This window comes from Ranitomeya imitator, chromosome 4 (genome assembly GCF_032444005.1).
Source record: "Ranitomeya imitator isolate aRanImi1 chromosome 4, aRanImi1.pri, whole genome shotgun sequence".
Lineage (NCBI taxonomy): Eukaryota > Metazoa > Chordata > Amphibia > Anura > Dendrobatidae > Ranitomeya > Ranitomeya imitator.
The window spans coordinates 349,794,108-349,807,388 of NC_091285.1; the positions used below are offsets into that span (position 1 = coordinate 349,794,108).

At 41.8% G+C, this 13,281-nt stretch overlaps 1 protein-coding gene across 2 annotated transcripts in view; it reads right to left on the bottom strand.

Annotated features, from left to right (window-relative positions):
* CPNE8 (copine 8) overlaps nucleotides 1-13,281 on the bottom strand; it is a 545,271-nt gene that overhangs the window by 40,932 nt on the left and 491,058 nt on the right. For both annotated transcript variants that reach the window (XM_069764995.1, XM_069764997.1), the window contains exon 14: nucleotides 5,129-5,175. In XM_069764995.1, coding sequence (XP_069621096.1) covers nucleotides 5,129-5,175 — 47 coding nt within the window. The remainder of the gene's footprint in view (nucleotides 1-5,128; nucleotides 5,176-13,281) is intronic.

The window sequence follows — 13,281 nt, forward strand, 5'->3', positions numbered from 1 at the left end:
GCGCTGCGCGATAGTTATCTGCTCCTCGTTCCGGCACCGCTCCATCTTCAGCAGTGGCGCTCAGGTCAGAGGGCACAGTGACATAGTGCGCGCCCTCAGCCTGAACGTCAGTGCTGAAGATGGAGAAGCGGCGGAACAAGAAGCACGTGAATATTGAAAGCGTCGGGGGCCTGAGCAACGGAGAGGTGAGTATGTGATTTTTTTTTTATCACAGCAAATGGGGCAAGTGTCTGTATGGAGCATCTATGGGGCCATAACGTTTGTGCAGCACTATAAGGGGCCATAATGTTTGTGCAGCACTGTATGGGGCCATATCGATTGTGCAGCACTATAAGGGGCCATAATGTTTGTGCAGCACTATAAGGGGCCATAACGTTTCTGCAGCACTATAAGGGGCCATAACGTTTGTTCAGCAATATAAGGGGCCATAACGTTTGTGCAGCACTATATGGGGCCATAACGTTTGTGCAGCACTATATGGGGCCATAATGTTTGTGCAGCACTATATGAGGCCATAACGTTTGTGCAGCACTATAAGGGGCCATAACGTTTGTGCAGCACTATAAGGGGCCATAACGTTTGTGCAGCACTATAAGGGGCCATAACGTTTGTGCAGCACTATAAGGGGCCATAACGTTTGTGCAGCACTATAAGGGGCCATAACGTTTGTGCAGCACTATATGGGGCCATAACGTTTGTGCAGCACTATATGGGGCCATAATGCTTGTGCAGCACTATATGGGGCCATAACGTTTGTGCAGCACTGTATAGGGCCATAACGTTTGTGCAGCACTGTATGGGGCCATAACGTTTGTGCAGTACTGTATTGGGCCATAACGTTTGTGCAGCACTATATGGGGCAAGTGTCTATATGGGACCATAACGTTTGTGCAGCACTGTATGGGGCAAGTGTCTGTATGGGGTCATAACATTTGTGCAGCACTATATGGGGCAAGTGTCTGTATGGGGCCATAATCAATGTTTGTGCAGCACTATATGAGGCAAATATCTTTATGGAGCATCTTATGGGGCCATAATCAGTATTTGCGCAGCATTATATTGGGCAAATATGTCTATGGAGCATCTTATGGGGCCATTATTAACCTTTATGCAGGATTATATGGGGCATATTTTAATATGGAGCATCTTATGGGGCCATAATGAACTTTATGGAGCATTATATGGGGCTCCTGATTCAATATGGATATTCAAAAACACTTAACCTACTGATGTCTCAATTAATTTTACTTTTATTTGGTATCTATTTTTACTTTTGACATTTACTGGTAGCTGCTGCATTTCCCACCCTAGGCTTATACTCGAGTCATTAAGTTTCCCGTTTTTTTGTGGCAAAATTGGGGGGGAGGGTCGGCTTATACTAGAGCATATACGATAAGTTAAAGGGGTCAAATAATATTGCACGCCCCACTTTTCAGTTTTTGAATTTCCACAAAAATTTAAAATAACCAATAAATTTCGCTCAACTTCACCATTGTGTTCCACTTGTTGATTCTTCACCAAAAATTTACATTTGGTATCTTTATGTTTGAAGCATGATATGTGGGAAAAGATTGAAAAGTTCCAGGGAGCCAAATACTTTCGCAAGGCGCTGTACAGATAAGCCTCCGATCCGACCTGAAAGATGAGAAAAATAACTTTTATTATACTCACCCGGGGGCTGTGGTCCGGTGCGGTCCAGTCTGAGAGGTGTTGTAGGTCCATGTCCGGCGCCTCTCATCTTCTTGCGATGCAGCCCTCCTGTTGCTTCATTGCTCCACGGCATCGTGCTCCTGCGCAGGCATACTTATCTGCCCTGTTGAGGGCAGAGTAAAGTACTGCAGTGCACAGGCGCTGCGCCTCTCTGAACTTTCCCAGTGCCTGCACACTGCAGTACTTTACTCTACCCAGGAGCGCGATGCTGGGGAGCGATGAAGCAACAGGAGGGCGTCATCGCAAGAAGATGGCATCGCAAGAAGATTGGAGGCACCGGACATGGGCCGGACCGCCTCCCCGGGTGAGTATAATAAAAGTTATTTTTCATATCTTTCAAGTCGGACCGGGGGCTTATCTACAGCATTATAGAATTCTGTTCATAAGCCCTGAAAGGCAGTGGTCACATATTATATCAACCAAAACTGCTGAGAGGTTCGCTTTAACAATATACAGGCCAAAAGCTAAAGCTTGATATTTTGGACTGACAGTGTTAGCTAAGACTAAAAACATCAGCTCTCATTCGCCTCTGAAAAAGCACATCCATAAGATGCACCAATTCTGGCACTTAGCCTTGCTCTTCCCACTTGCCCTCGTGCGGTGGCAAGTGGGGTGATAGTTGGGGGGGTGATGTCACCTTTGCATTGTCAGGTGACATCAAGTCCAGAGGTTAGTAATGGGAAGGTGTCTATCAGACCCCCATTACTAACCCCATAGTGATATTCTATAAAAAAAAAACACACACCCACAATAAAGTCCTTTAATTGAAATAATGCCACAGACTCCTTTACTGAATCTATATTTACCAAAAACATGTGTACTCACAGCAATGTCCAATCCAATAAAGCCAATGTCTCTTGTAACAAAATTAAAATAATCAACAACCATATTCATCACTTGTTTGCCGAGAAGATAATGATCCATTTGTCCCATGACGCATCTAGCAGAGATATGATAGAGGCAGCACTAGAAATCACAATTCAGGTGCAAAGCCCCCTACATAACCACCAAACCTTAAGTAGATATTTAGAGATTGGAAGCAGCACACCTGCTGCCTCCAAGACTAAAAAAGGTTCTCACTAATGAACTGAAAAGTCGTCATGTAGGGCCATTAAACAGAAGTCTTTTTTACTCTGAATGGTGTGCTGCCTCCATTCTCTGAATATCTAGGTCTGCTAAATCTAGATGGCAGACTGCATTGTTGCATGATGCAACTATACAGCCTGCCATCCTGCAGAAACACTGAACTGCATGTCCTTGTTCAGCTCAGTGCCTCATGGTGAACTCCTTTCACCTCACTGACTTCACCGCAAGCACATTTGGAAAAGTTCTATCAGTGCTCGAGCTGACATCAGTGAGTTGAACTGGGTTAATTGGCTATGAACTTCCACAACCCTTTTGATGGCATCGCGAGCATAAGAACTTTCTCAAGCTCGCGATGACGTCAGTGAGGTGAAAAGAGTTCACAGTGAGACCCTGAGCTGAGCAAACACGTGCAGTTCAGTAAGAACTTTTTAGCCACAACCATAAACATTACATTTGGACTCCGAGAGGTCAAAAAGGCCTATGATGATAGGAACTCCATTCCTACTGTAAAGCATGGAGGTGGATCACTGATTTTTTGGGGGGATGTGTGAGCTACAAAGGCACAGGAAACTTGGTCAAAGTTGAAGGAAAGATGAATGCAGCACGTTATCAGCAAATACTGGAGGCAAATTTGCACTCATCAGCCCGGAAGCTGCGCATGGGACGTACTTGGACGTTCCAACATGACAACGATCCAAAACACAAGGCTAATTCGTCCTGTCATTGGCTACAGCAGAACAAAGTGAAGGTTCTGGAGTGGCCATCTCAGTCTCCTGACCTCAATATCATTGAGTCACGCTGGGGAGATCTCAAGAGTGCAGATTATGCTAGACAGCCCAAGAATTTACAGGAACTGGAGGCTTTTTGCCAAGAAGAGTGGGTAGCTTTACCATCTGAGAAAACAAAAAAACGCCATCATCCACAACTACCACAAAAGACTTCAATCTGTCATTAATGATAGAGAGGGCAATACGTGGTATTAAGAAATGGGGTATGTGAACTTTTGATCAGGGTCATTTGGATGTTTTGGATTGTTGTTATGATCTAAAAAGAGAAAACACTGTAGTTTGACAATAAATAGCTTCACTCAACCACTAACCCATGAAGTTTTCGTGTTATCATTCATATTCTCTGAAAAAGGGCAAAGAAAGCAAAAGAAAGCAATCTTGAAGAACATTTTCTTAGAAAACTATGTAAATTACATAGAGAATTGCTCTATGTAAAAGCGCATGTAAAAATTGCATTGCAATCGGATCACATTCACATGTAAGTGGGTTGCTTGGTGTTAAAAATTGGATTGTACTCACATGAAAAATGCATGACACTTGCATGACATTTGTCCGACTTTTCAGTAACAAAATTGGACAGATTTAAAAAATGCAAGTGTGTCTCTGGCCTTAGTATGGTTTCTACAAGTAAATTCAAATACACACAGCAATATAAAGCGTCTTAAGCACACTGAAATTTACATCATGGTATTGAACAATTGCATTTTAAAAAGAAAAGGTAAAAAAGTTTGGTTTTATATTTCATCTCACTCAATAGTCGAGGCTGCTAACTCGAGAATATATAGCAGTCATACCTTTATGTTCAAATTGGATACTGTATTTTTTGTCATGTATGATTATTGACAAATATCTAATATATAATTGCCTAGAATACTACTTCCTGCAATTTGTGCCAACTTCCTGTCCGGAGCTAATGTCCGGAGCTAATGTCCGGAGATAAGTGACGTCAACAGTGTCCAGTGTCTGATTGGTTGCCGCCTGCTGCGAGCGACCAATCAGAAACGTGCCGTACTGTGACACACTCCGCCCACCATTTTGGTGTGATTTTTGAATTTTTACCTCACAGCAAGTTTCTACTGCGTGGAGGCGGGCCCAGTGGCGTTGCTCTTCAAGCTCCTGCCGAATTTCGTCAAAAAAATGATAATACCATTTACCAAAACTATATATATTTAGTTGTGAAGTGGTTCAGTGACATTTTCACACCAATTTTGAACTTTTGTTTGGTGTTTTCTCCATATACTGCCTATTATTCACTGACTGTTATACTGAGAGACTGCCGTTTATTAACCTCTTCTTTGCCACATTGGGTATATTGCTCTATTATTTGCCACATAAGGACATTGTCCATTATTGCCCAGCAATTTCTTAAATAACAAGAATTGTCAAGAGCTGGTAAGTGCAGCCATTTTTTGTTCTTTCTTACTATTATTTATTAATTGTATTATTCTTACATTTGAATAAATAAAGTATATATGGATTCTAGACTCCCGATTCCTTAGAATCGGGCTGCCATCTAGTAAAAAATAAAACATTTGCAGACTTACCATTTGATGCTGTGAAGTCTATGGCAACAGTGAAATTGATTTGGGTCCTATAATACAAAGTAACATACTGATTACTTTTATAAATCACTGTGATTATAGACAGTATAGTAAACACTGTAAGAAAGTACTGAAATCCCTATATTATACTAAACCCATAATTGTTAAGCATGTTAAAATAATGAATATTTAGAAAGTTAAAGAGGTTTTCTGTATTGTTTAAAAAAAATGATAGCAACAAGCTATGGGGCTAAAAGAAGACATTCACAGCCTAGGAATCCGCTCCCTGGACTGGGAAACTGTGTTGTCGACCTCTGCATAGCACAGCAGAATCATAGAATGATAGAGTTGGAAGGGACCTCCTAGGTCATCTGGTCCAACCCCCTGCTCAAAGCAGGATTCACGAAATCATCCCAGACAGATGTCTGTCCAGCCTCTGTTCGAAGACTTCCATTGACTCACTATCACCACCTCTCGTGGCAGCCTGTTCCACTCATTGATCACCCTATCAAAGTTTTTTCTAATATCTAATCTGTGTCTCCTCCCATTTAGTTTAATCCCATTACTTCTAGTCTTTCCTAGACAGAAAGGGTTAAATGATATATGTCACTATATATTAAAATTACAGCTCCTAGCCCAATTACCGTAGCCTGTAGTATACCAACCCCAAAGAAAGTGATAGTGAGTTTAGTTAAAATGCTTAACCATATTGAGAAGTATATATTGCACAGAAACAGCACAATCCCTGATGTGCGTTTCGTTGTAGCTTTTGCAAAAGGGAGTATAGAAAATGCCCTGGGCTCGGTGTTTTATATCCTATCTAATTAGATCACGCAGTTAGTGCGCATGCGTGTGGTCATGTACCCCAGAAGTCGATCTTTTAATTCCGGCACTCCCCAAGGTTACACGTCACAGAGAAATCCCTGGATCATGTCAGGGACGTGTGCACTTGGGTATATTGAGACCATCGTGGAAAGTTAGAGTGGGAAATCGCAGGGCACATGCACAGACTAGCAGCCATTTTGGTGAAGTCAAGATCAGCAGAAAAAGGGGAAGAAAAAACAGGGAATATGTGTCTGAAAAAATAGATTTAATTTAATGATATAACATTGGAATATGCGAGTGCAAAGATAATTGCTTCCTTAAAGAAAATTGTGAAACATACATGTGAAAATCCAATTGTTCTAAGATACAAAAGTACCGTATATACTCGAGTATAAGCAGAGAATTTTAGCCCATTTTTTTAGGCTGAAATTGCCCCTCGGCTTATACTCAAGTCATTCTTAGGTGTCAGCAGGAAAGGGGGAGCGGCAGCTGTTTAATAATACTCACCTGCTCCTGGTGCGGTCCCTGCAGGTCTCTGGTTCTCCGGGCGCTGACAGCTTCTTCCTGTATTGAGCAGTCACACGGTACCACTCATTACAGTAATGAATATGGACCCGACTCCACTCCCATAGGGGTGGAGCCGCATATTCCTTACTGTAATGAGCGGTACCAGTGACCGCTTAATACAGGAAGAAGCTGTCAGTGCCCAGAGAACCAGGGACCTGCAGGGACCGCGCCAGGAGCAGGTGAGTATAACGGAGGCATATTTACCTGTCCCACGTTCCACCGTCAGCGCTGCTCCGTCTTCTGCGTCCATTGCAGTAACGCTCAGGTCAGAGGGCGCGATGACGCGGTTAGTGTGTGTGCCGCCCTCTGCCTGAACAGTCAGTGCAGAGGACGTGGAAGACACAGCGGCGCTTGGCGGTGGAACGCGGGACAGGTGAATATAGCAAGTACCAGGGGCCTGAGCGACGATAGGCGAGTATGTGATTTTTTTTTTCATGGCAGCAACAGCATATGGGGCAAATGTCTCTATGGAGCATTTTATGGGGCCATGTGCAGCATTATATAGGGCAAATATCTCTATGGAGCATCTTATGGGGCCATGTGCAGCGTTATATGGGGCAAATATTTCTATGGAGCATCTTATGGGGCCATGTGAAGCATTATATGGGGCAAATATCTCTATGGAGTATCTTATGGGGCCATAATCAGCATTTGTGCAGCATTATATGGGGCAAATGTGTCTATGGAGCATTTTATGGGGCCATAATCAGCATTTGTGCAGCATTATATGGTGTCTGTATGGAGCATCTTATGGGGTCATAATCAACATTTGTGCAGCATTGTATGGGGCAAATGTCTGTATGGAGCATCTTATGAGGTCATAATCAACATTTGTGCAGCATTATATGGGGCATCTTATGGGGCCCATCATATACTGTTTGGAGCATTATATGGGGCGTATTTTGTATGGAGCATTATATGAGGCCCATCATGAACTGTATGGAGCATTATATGCGGCTCCTGATTCAATATGGATATTCAAAAACAGTTAACCTACTGATGACTCAATTAATTTTATTTTTATTGGAACCTATTTTTATTTTTGACATGTAACGGTAGCTGCTGCATTTTCCACCCTAGGTTTATACTCGAGGCATTAAGTTTTCCCAGTTTTTTGTGGCAAAATTAGGGGTCCCGGCTTATACTTGGGTCGGCTTATACTCGAGTATATACGGTAGGTTGAGTGAAAAATGAATGATTTAAATGTGGAAGCAAGAAAAAATGAGAAAAAGAAAGTGTGCTAAAAAAATAATAAAGATTAAAACATGTATATGCATGAAAATGATGCTCAATAATATAGTGAGAATCAACTATAATTGATTGATGCAAACCACAATAAAATTCTAGTTGCCTTAAAGATAGTATTGATTCGTTAACACTTGTAATTTTCAACCTCTGTTGCTATCTTACAGTAATTACTTTTGTGGAGCCATTTTTTTTAATTGTATCAGAACTTCAAAGCAAGATTATACAACTATGTGATGTCCTTTATAAAATGGTAGTGTGATATTTATAATGGTGCTTGAAAGTTTGTGAACTTGAAATTTTCCATATTCCTGCATAAATTTGATCTAAAACTATATTAGATGTTCACAAAAGTCCTAAAATATTACAAAGAAAACTAAAACAGATGCTTGAGTCAAAAATATTAAACCTTGTCATTTTCCAAATTTGGAAAATGATCCAATATCATGTCTGTGAGTGGTTAAAGTATATAAATCTTTGCATTTAGTATCTCATAGATTGTAAGCTTGCGAGCCGGGCCCTCATTCCTCTTGGTATCTGTTTTGATCTATGTGTTTTTTTATGCTGTAATGTCTATTGTCTGTACAAGTCCCCTCTAAAATGTAAAGTGCTGCGGAATATGTTGGTGCTATAGAAATAAAAATATTATTATTCTTATGTGAGCCAATATGCAGCAATAACCATTTTCGATACATGTTGCTTAGCCCTGCACATCTGCTTTGAGGAATTTTAGAGCAATCCTCACTTTAGCTTCAACTCTGTTAAACAGTTTCAACATTGTTTTGTCAGAGAAATTTTCCCTTGACCTACCTGCTTCAGGTCCTTTCACAAGCTTTATATAGGATTAAGGTCAGTCGTCTGAACTGGCCATTCCAAAAGTTGAACTTTATTCTTCTTTACCATTTACCAGATTGACATATGTTCTTTGGGTCACTGTCTTGCTGCATGACCCACATTTTCTTGAGGTCCAGCTTATAGATATGTCCTGACATTTTGTTTTTAAATTTGCTGCCCAACAGATGCAAACCATGATGCGAAAACGAACGTGTTTCACAGACAACACAAGTTTTTTTATGCTATAATGCAGAGATTTTGTTTCTTCAAAAATAATGATTCTTATTCAAACCAAGAAGCTCTATTTTGGCTTCATGCATCCATAAAAGATTGTTTCAATTTTCTTACGGCTTGTCCAGGTGTCTCTAGAAAACTGCAGACTAACAGCAATGTTTATTTTGGAGAACAGTAATTTTCTCCTTGCAATCTTGCCATGCATTACATTGTTGTTCAGTGTCCTTCTGATGGTGGTCTCTTGAACAACAACATTAATAAATGTGAGCAAGGCCATTAGTTTCTTAGGTTATCTTGGACTCCTTTAACCCCTTAAGCCCCGAGGGTGGTTTGCACATTAATGACGGGCCAATTATTACAATTCTGACCACTGTCCCTTTATGAGGTTAGAACTCTGGAACGCTTTAACAGATCTCAGTGATTCCAACACTGTTTTCTCAAGACATATTGTACTTCATGACAGTGGTAAAATTTCTTTGATAATACCTGCATTTGTTTTTGAAAAAAACAGACGCAATTTTCCAACTTTGAATTTTTATGCCCTTAAATCACAGAGATATGTCACACAAAATACTTAATAAGTAACATTTCCCACATGTCTACTTTACATCAGCACAATTTTGGAAACCAATTTTTTCTTTTGTTAGGGAGTTATAAGGGTTAAAAGTTGACCAGCAATTTCTCATTTTTACAACACCATTTTTTTCTAGGGACCACATCACATTTGAAGTCATTTTGAGGGGTCTATATGATACAAAATAACCAAGTGTGACACCATTCTAAAAAATGCACCCCTCAAGGTGCTCAAAACCACATTCAAAAAGTTTATTAACACTTCACAGGAATTTTTGGAATGTTTAAAAAAATGAACATTTCATTTTTTTCACAAAAAATTTACTTCAGCTCCAATTTGTTTTATTTTACCAAGGGTATCAGGAAAAAATGGACCACAAAAGTTGTTGTACAATTTGTCCTGAGTATCCCGATACCCCATATGTGGGGGTAAACCACTGTTTGGGTGCATGGCAGAGCTCGGAAGGGAAGGAGCGCCATTTGACTTTTCAATGCCAAATTGGCTGGAATTGAGATGGGACGCCATGTTGCGTTTGGAGAGCCACTAATGTGCCTAAACATTGAAACCCCCCACAAGTTACACCATTTTGGAAAGTAGACCCCTAAGGAACTTATCTAGATGTGTGGTGAGCACTTTGAATCCCCAAGTGCTTCACAGAAGTTTATAATGTAGAGCCGTAAAAATAAAAAATTATATTTTTTCACAAAAATGAAATTTTCGCCCCCAATTTTTTATTTTCCCAAGGTTACCAGAAAAAATTGCACCCCAAACATTGTTGTGCAATTTGCCCTGAGTACGCCGTTACCCCATATGTGGGGGTAAACCACTGTTTGGGTGCATGGCAGAGCTTGGAAGGGAAGGAGCACCGTTTGACTTTTCAATGCAAAATTGGCTGGAATTGAGATGGGATGCCATGTTGCGTTGGGGAGCTCCTGATGTGCCTAAATATTGAAACCCCTCACAAGTGACACCATTTTGGAAAGAAGACCCTCCTAAGGAACTTATCTAGATGTGTGGTGAGCACTTTGACCCACCAAGTGCTTCACAGAAGTTTATAATGTAGAGCTGTGAAAATAAAATATAGTACTTTTTCACAAAAATGAACTTTTCGCCCCAAATTTTTTATCTTCCCAAGGGTATCAGAAGAAATTGGACCCCAAAAGTTGTTGTGCAATGTGTCCCCAGTACGCTGATACCCCATATGTGGGGGTAAACCACTGTTTGGGCGCATGGCAGAGCTCGGAAGGGAAGGAGCGCAGTTTGACTTTTCAATGCAAAATTGGCTAGAATTAAGATGGGACGCCTTGTTGCATTTGGAGAGCCTCTGATCTGGCTAAACATTGAAACCCCCACAAGTGACATCATTTTGGAAAGTAGACACCCTAAGGATCTTATCTAGATGTGTTGTGAGATCTTTGAATGCCCAAGTGTTTCACTAGAGTTTATGATGCAGAGCCGTGAAAATTGTTTTTTTCCACAAAAATTATTTTTTATTTTTTTAGCCCCCAGTCTTCTATTTTCCCAAGGGTAACAGGAGAAATTGGACCCCAAAAGTTGTTGTGCAATTTGTCCTGAGTACACTGATACCCTATTTGTGGGGGGCAACCACCGTTTGGGCACATGGCAGAGCTCGGAAAGGGAAGGAGCGCCATTTGGAATGCAGACTTAGATGGAATGGTCTGCAGGCATCACATTGCGTTTGCAGAGCCCCTAATGTACCTAAACAGTAGAAACCCCCCACATGTGACCCCATATTGGAAACTAGTCCCCCAATAAACTTATCTAGATGTGTTGTGAGAATTTTGAACCCCCAAGTGTTTCATTACAGTTAACGCAGGGCCGTGAAAATAAAAAATCGTTTTTTTTCCACAAAAATTATCTTTTAACACCCAGTTTTGTATTTTCCCAAGGGTAATAGGAGAAATTGGTCCCCAAAAGTTGTTGTCCAATTTGTCCTGAGTACACTGATACCCCATATGTGGGGGGGAACCACCGTTTGGGTGCATGGCAGAGCTCGGAAGGGAAGGAGCGCCATTTGGAATGCAGACGTAGATGGATTGGTCTGCAGGCGTCACATTGCATTTGCAGAGCCCCTAATGTACCTAAACAGTAGAAACCCCCCACAAGTGACCCCATATTGGAACCTTGACCCCCCAAGGAACTAATCTAGATGTGTTGTGAGAACTTTCAACCCCCAAATATTCCACTATAGTTTAGAATGCAGAGCCGTGAAAATAAAAAAAAAAATTTTTTCCTACAAAAATGCTTTTTTAGCCCCCCAAATTTTTATTTTCCCAAAGGTAACAAGAGAAGCTGGACCACAGAAATTGGTCTCGAATTTGTCCTGAGTACGCTGATACCCCATATGTTGGGGTAAACCTCTGTTTGGGTGTTATGAACTGGTGATTCAGAACTACAATGGACCTAGTGGTTAAGAGCACACAAAGTGACCTGATAGTTACTAACATAGGACGAACTCTGAGACGTGGGAACTCTGCAGACCGCAATCCCTAATCCTATCATACCACACTAGAGGTAGCCGTGGATTGCGCCTAACGCTCCCTATGCAACTCGGCATAGCCTGAGAAACTAGCTAGCCCTGAAGATAGAAAAATAAGCCTACCTTGCCTCAGAGAAATTCCCCAAAGGAAAAGGCAGCCCCCCACATATAATGACTGTGAGTTAAGATGAAAATACAAACACAGAGATGAAATAGACTTTAGCAAAGCGAGGCCCGACTTACTGAATAGACCGAGGATAGGAAAGATAGCTTTGCAGTCAGCACAAAAACCTACAAACAACCACGCAGAGGGAGCAAAAAGACCCTCCGCACCGACTAACGGTACGGAGGTGCTCCCTTGCGTCTCAGAGCTTCCAGCAAGCAAGAAATACCAATATAGCAAGCTGGACAGAAAATATAGCAAACAAAAGTAACACAAGCAAAACTTAGCTTATGCAGGGCAGACAGGCCACAAGAACGATCCAGGAGAAAGCAAGACCAATACTGGAACATTGACTGGAGGCCAGGAACAAAGAACTAGGTGGAGTTAAATAGAGCAGCACCTAACGACTTAACCTCGTCACCTGAGGAAGGAAACTCAGAAGCCGCAGCCCCACTCACATCCACCAGAGGAAGCTCATAGACAGAACCAGCCGAAGTACCACTCATGACCACAGGAGGGAGCTTGACCACAGAATTCACAACAGTACCCCCCCTTGAGGAGGGGTCACCGAACCCTCACCAGAGCCCCCAGGCCGACCAGGATGAGCCAAATGAAAGGCATGAACCAGATCGGCAGCATGAACATCAGAGGCAAAGACCCAGGAATTATCTTCCTGACCATAACCCTTCCACTTAACCAGGTACTGGACTTTCCGTCTCGAAATACGAGAATCCAAAATCTTTTCCACTATATACTCCAACTCCCCCTCAACCAAAACCGGGGCAGGAGGATCAGCGGATGGAACCACAGGTGCCACGTATCTCCGCAACAATGACCTATGGAATACGTTATGGATGGATAAAGAAGCTGGAAGGGTCAAACGAAAAGACACAGGATTAAGAACCTCAGAAATCCTATACGGACCAATGAAACGAGGCTTAAACTTAGGAGAGGAAACTTTCATAGGAATATAACGAGATGACAACCAAACCAAATCCCCAACACGAAGTCGGGGACCCACACAGCGCCTGCGGTTAGCGAAACGTTGAGCCTTCTCCTGAGACAATGTCAAATTGTCCACCACATGAGTCCAAATCTACTGCAACCTATCCACCACAGTATCCACACCAGTACAGTCAGAAGACTCAACCTGCCCTGAAGAGAAACGAGGATGGAAACCAGAATTGCAGAAAAATGGCAAAACCAAAGTAGCC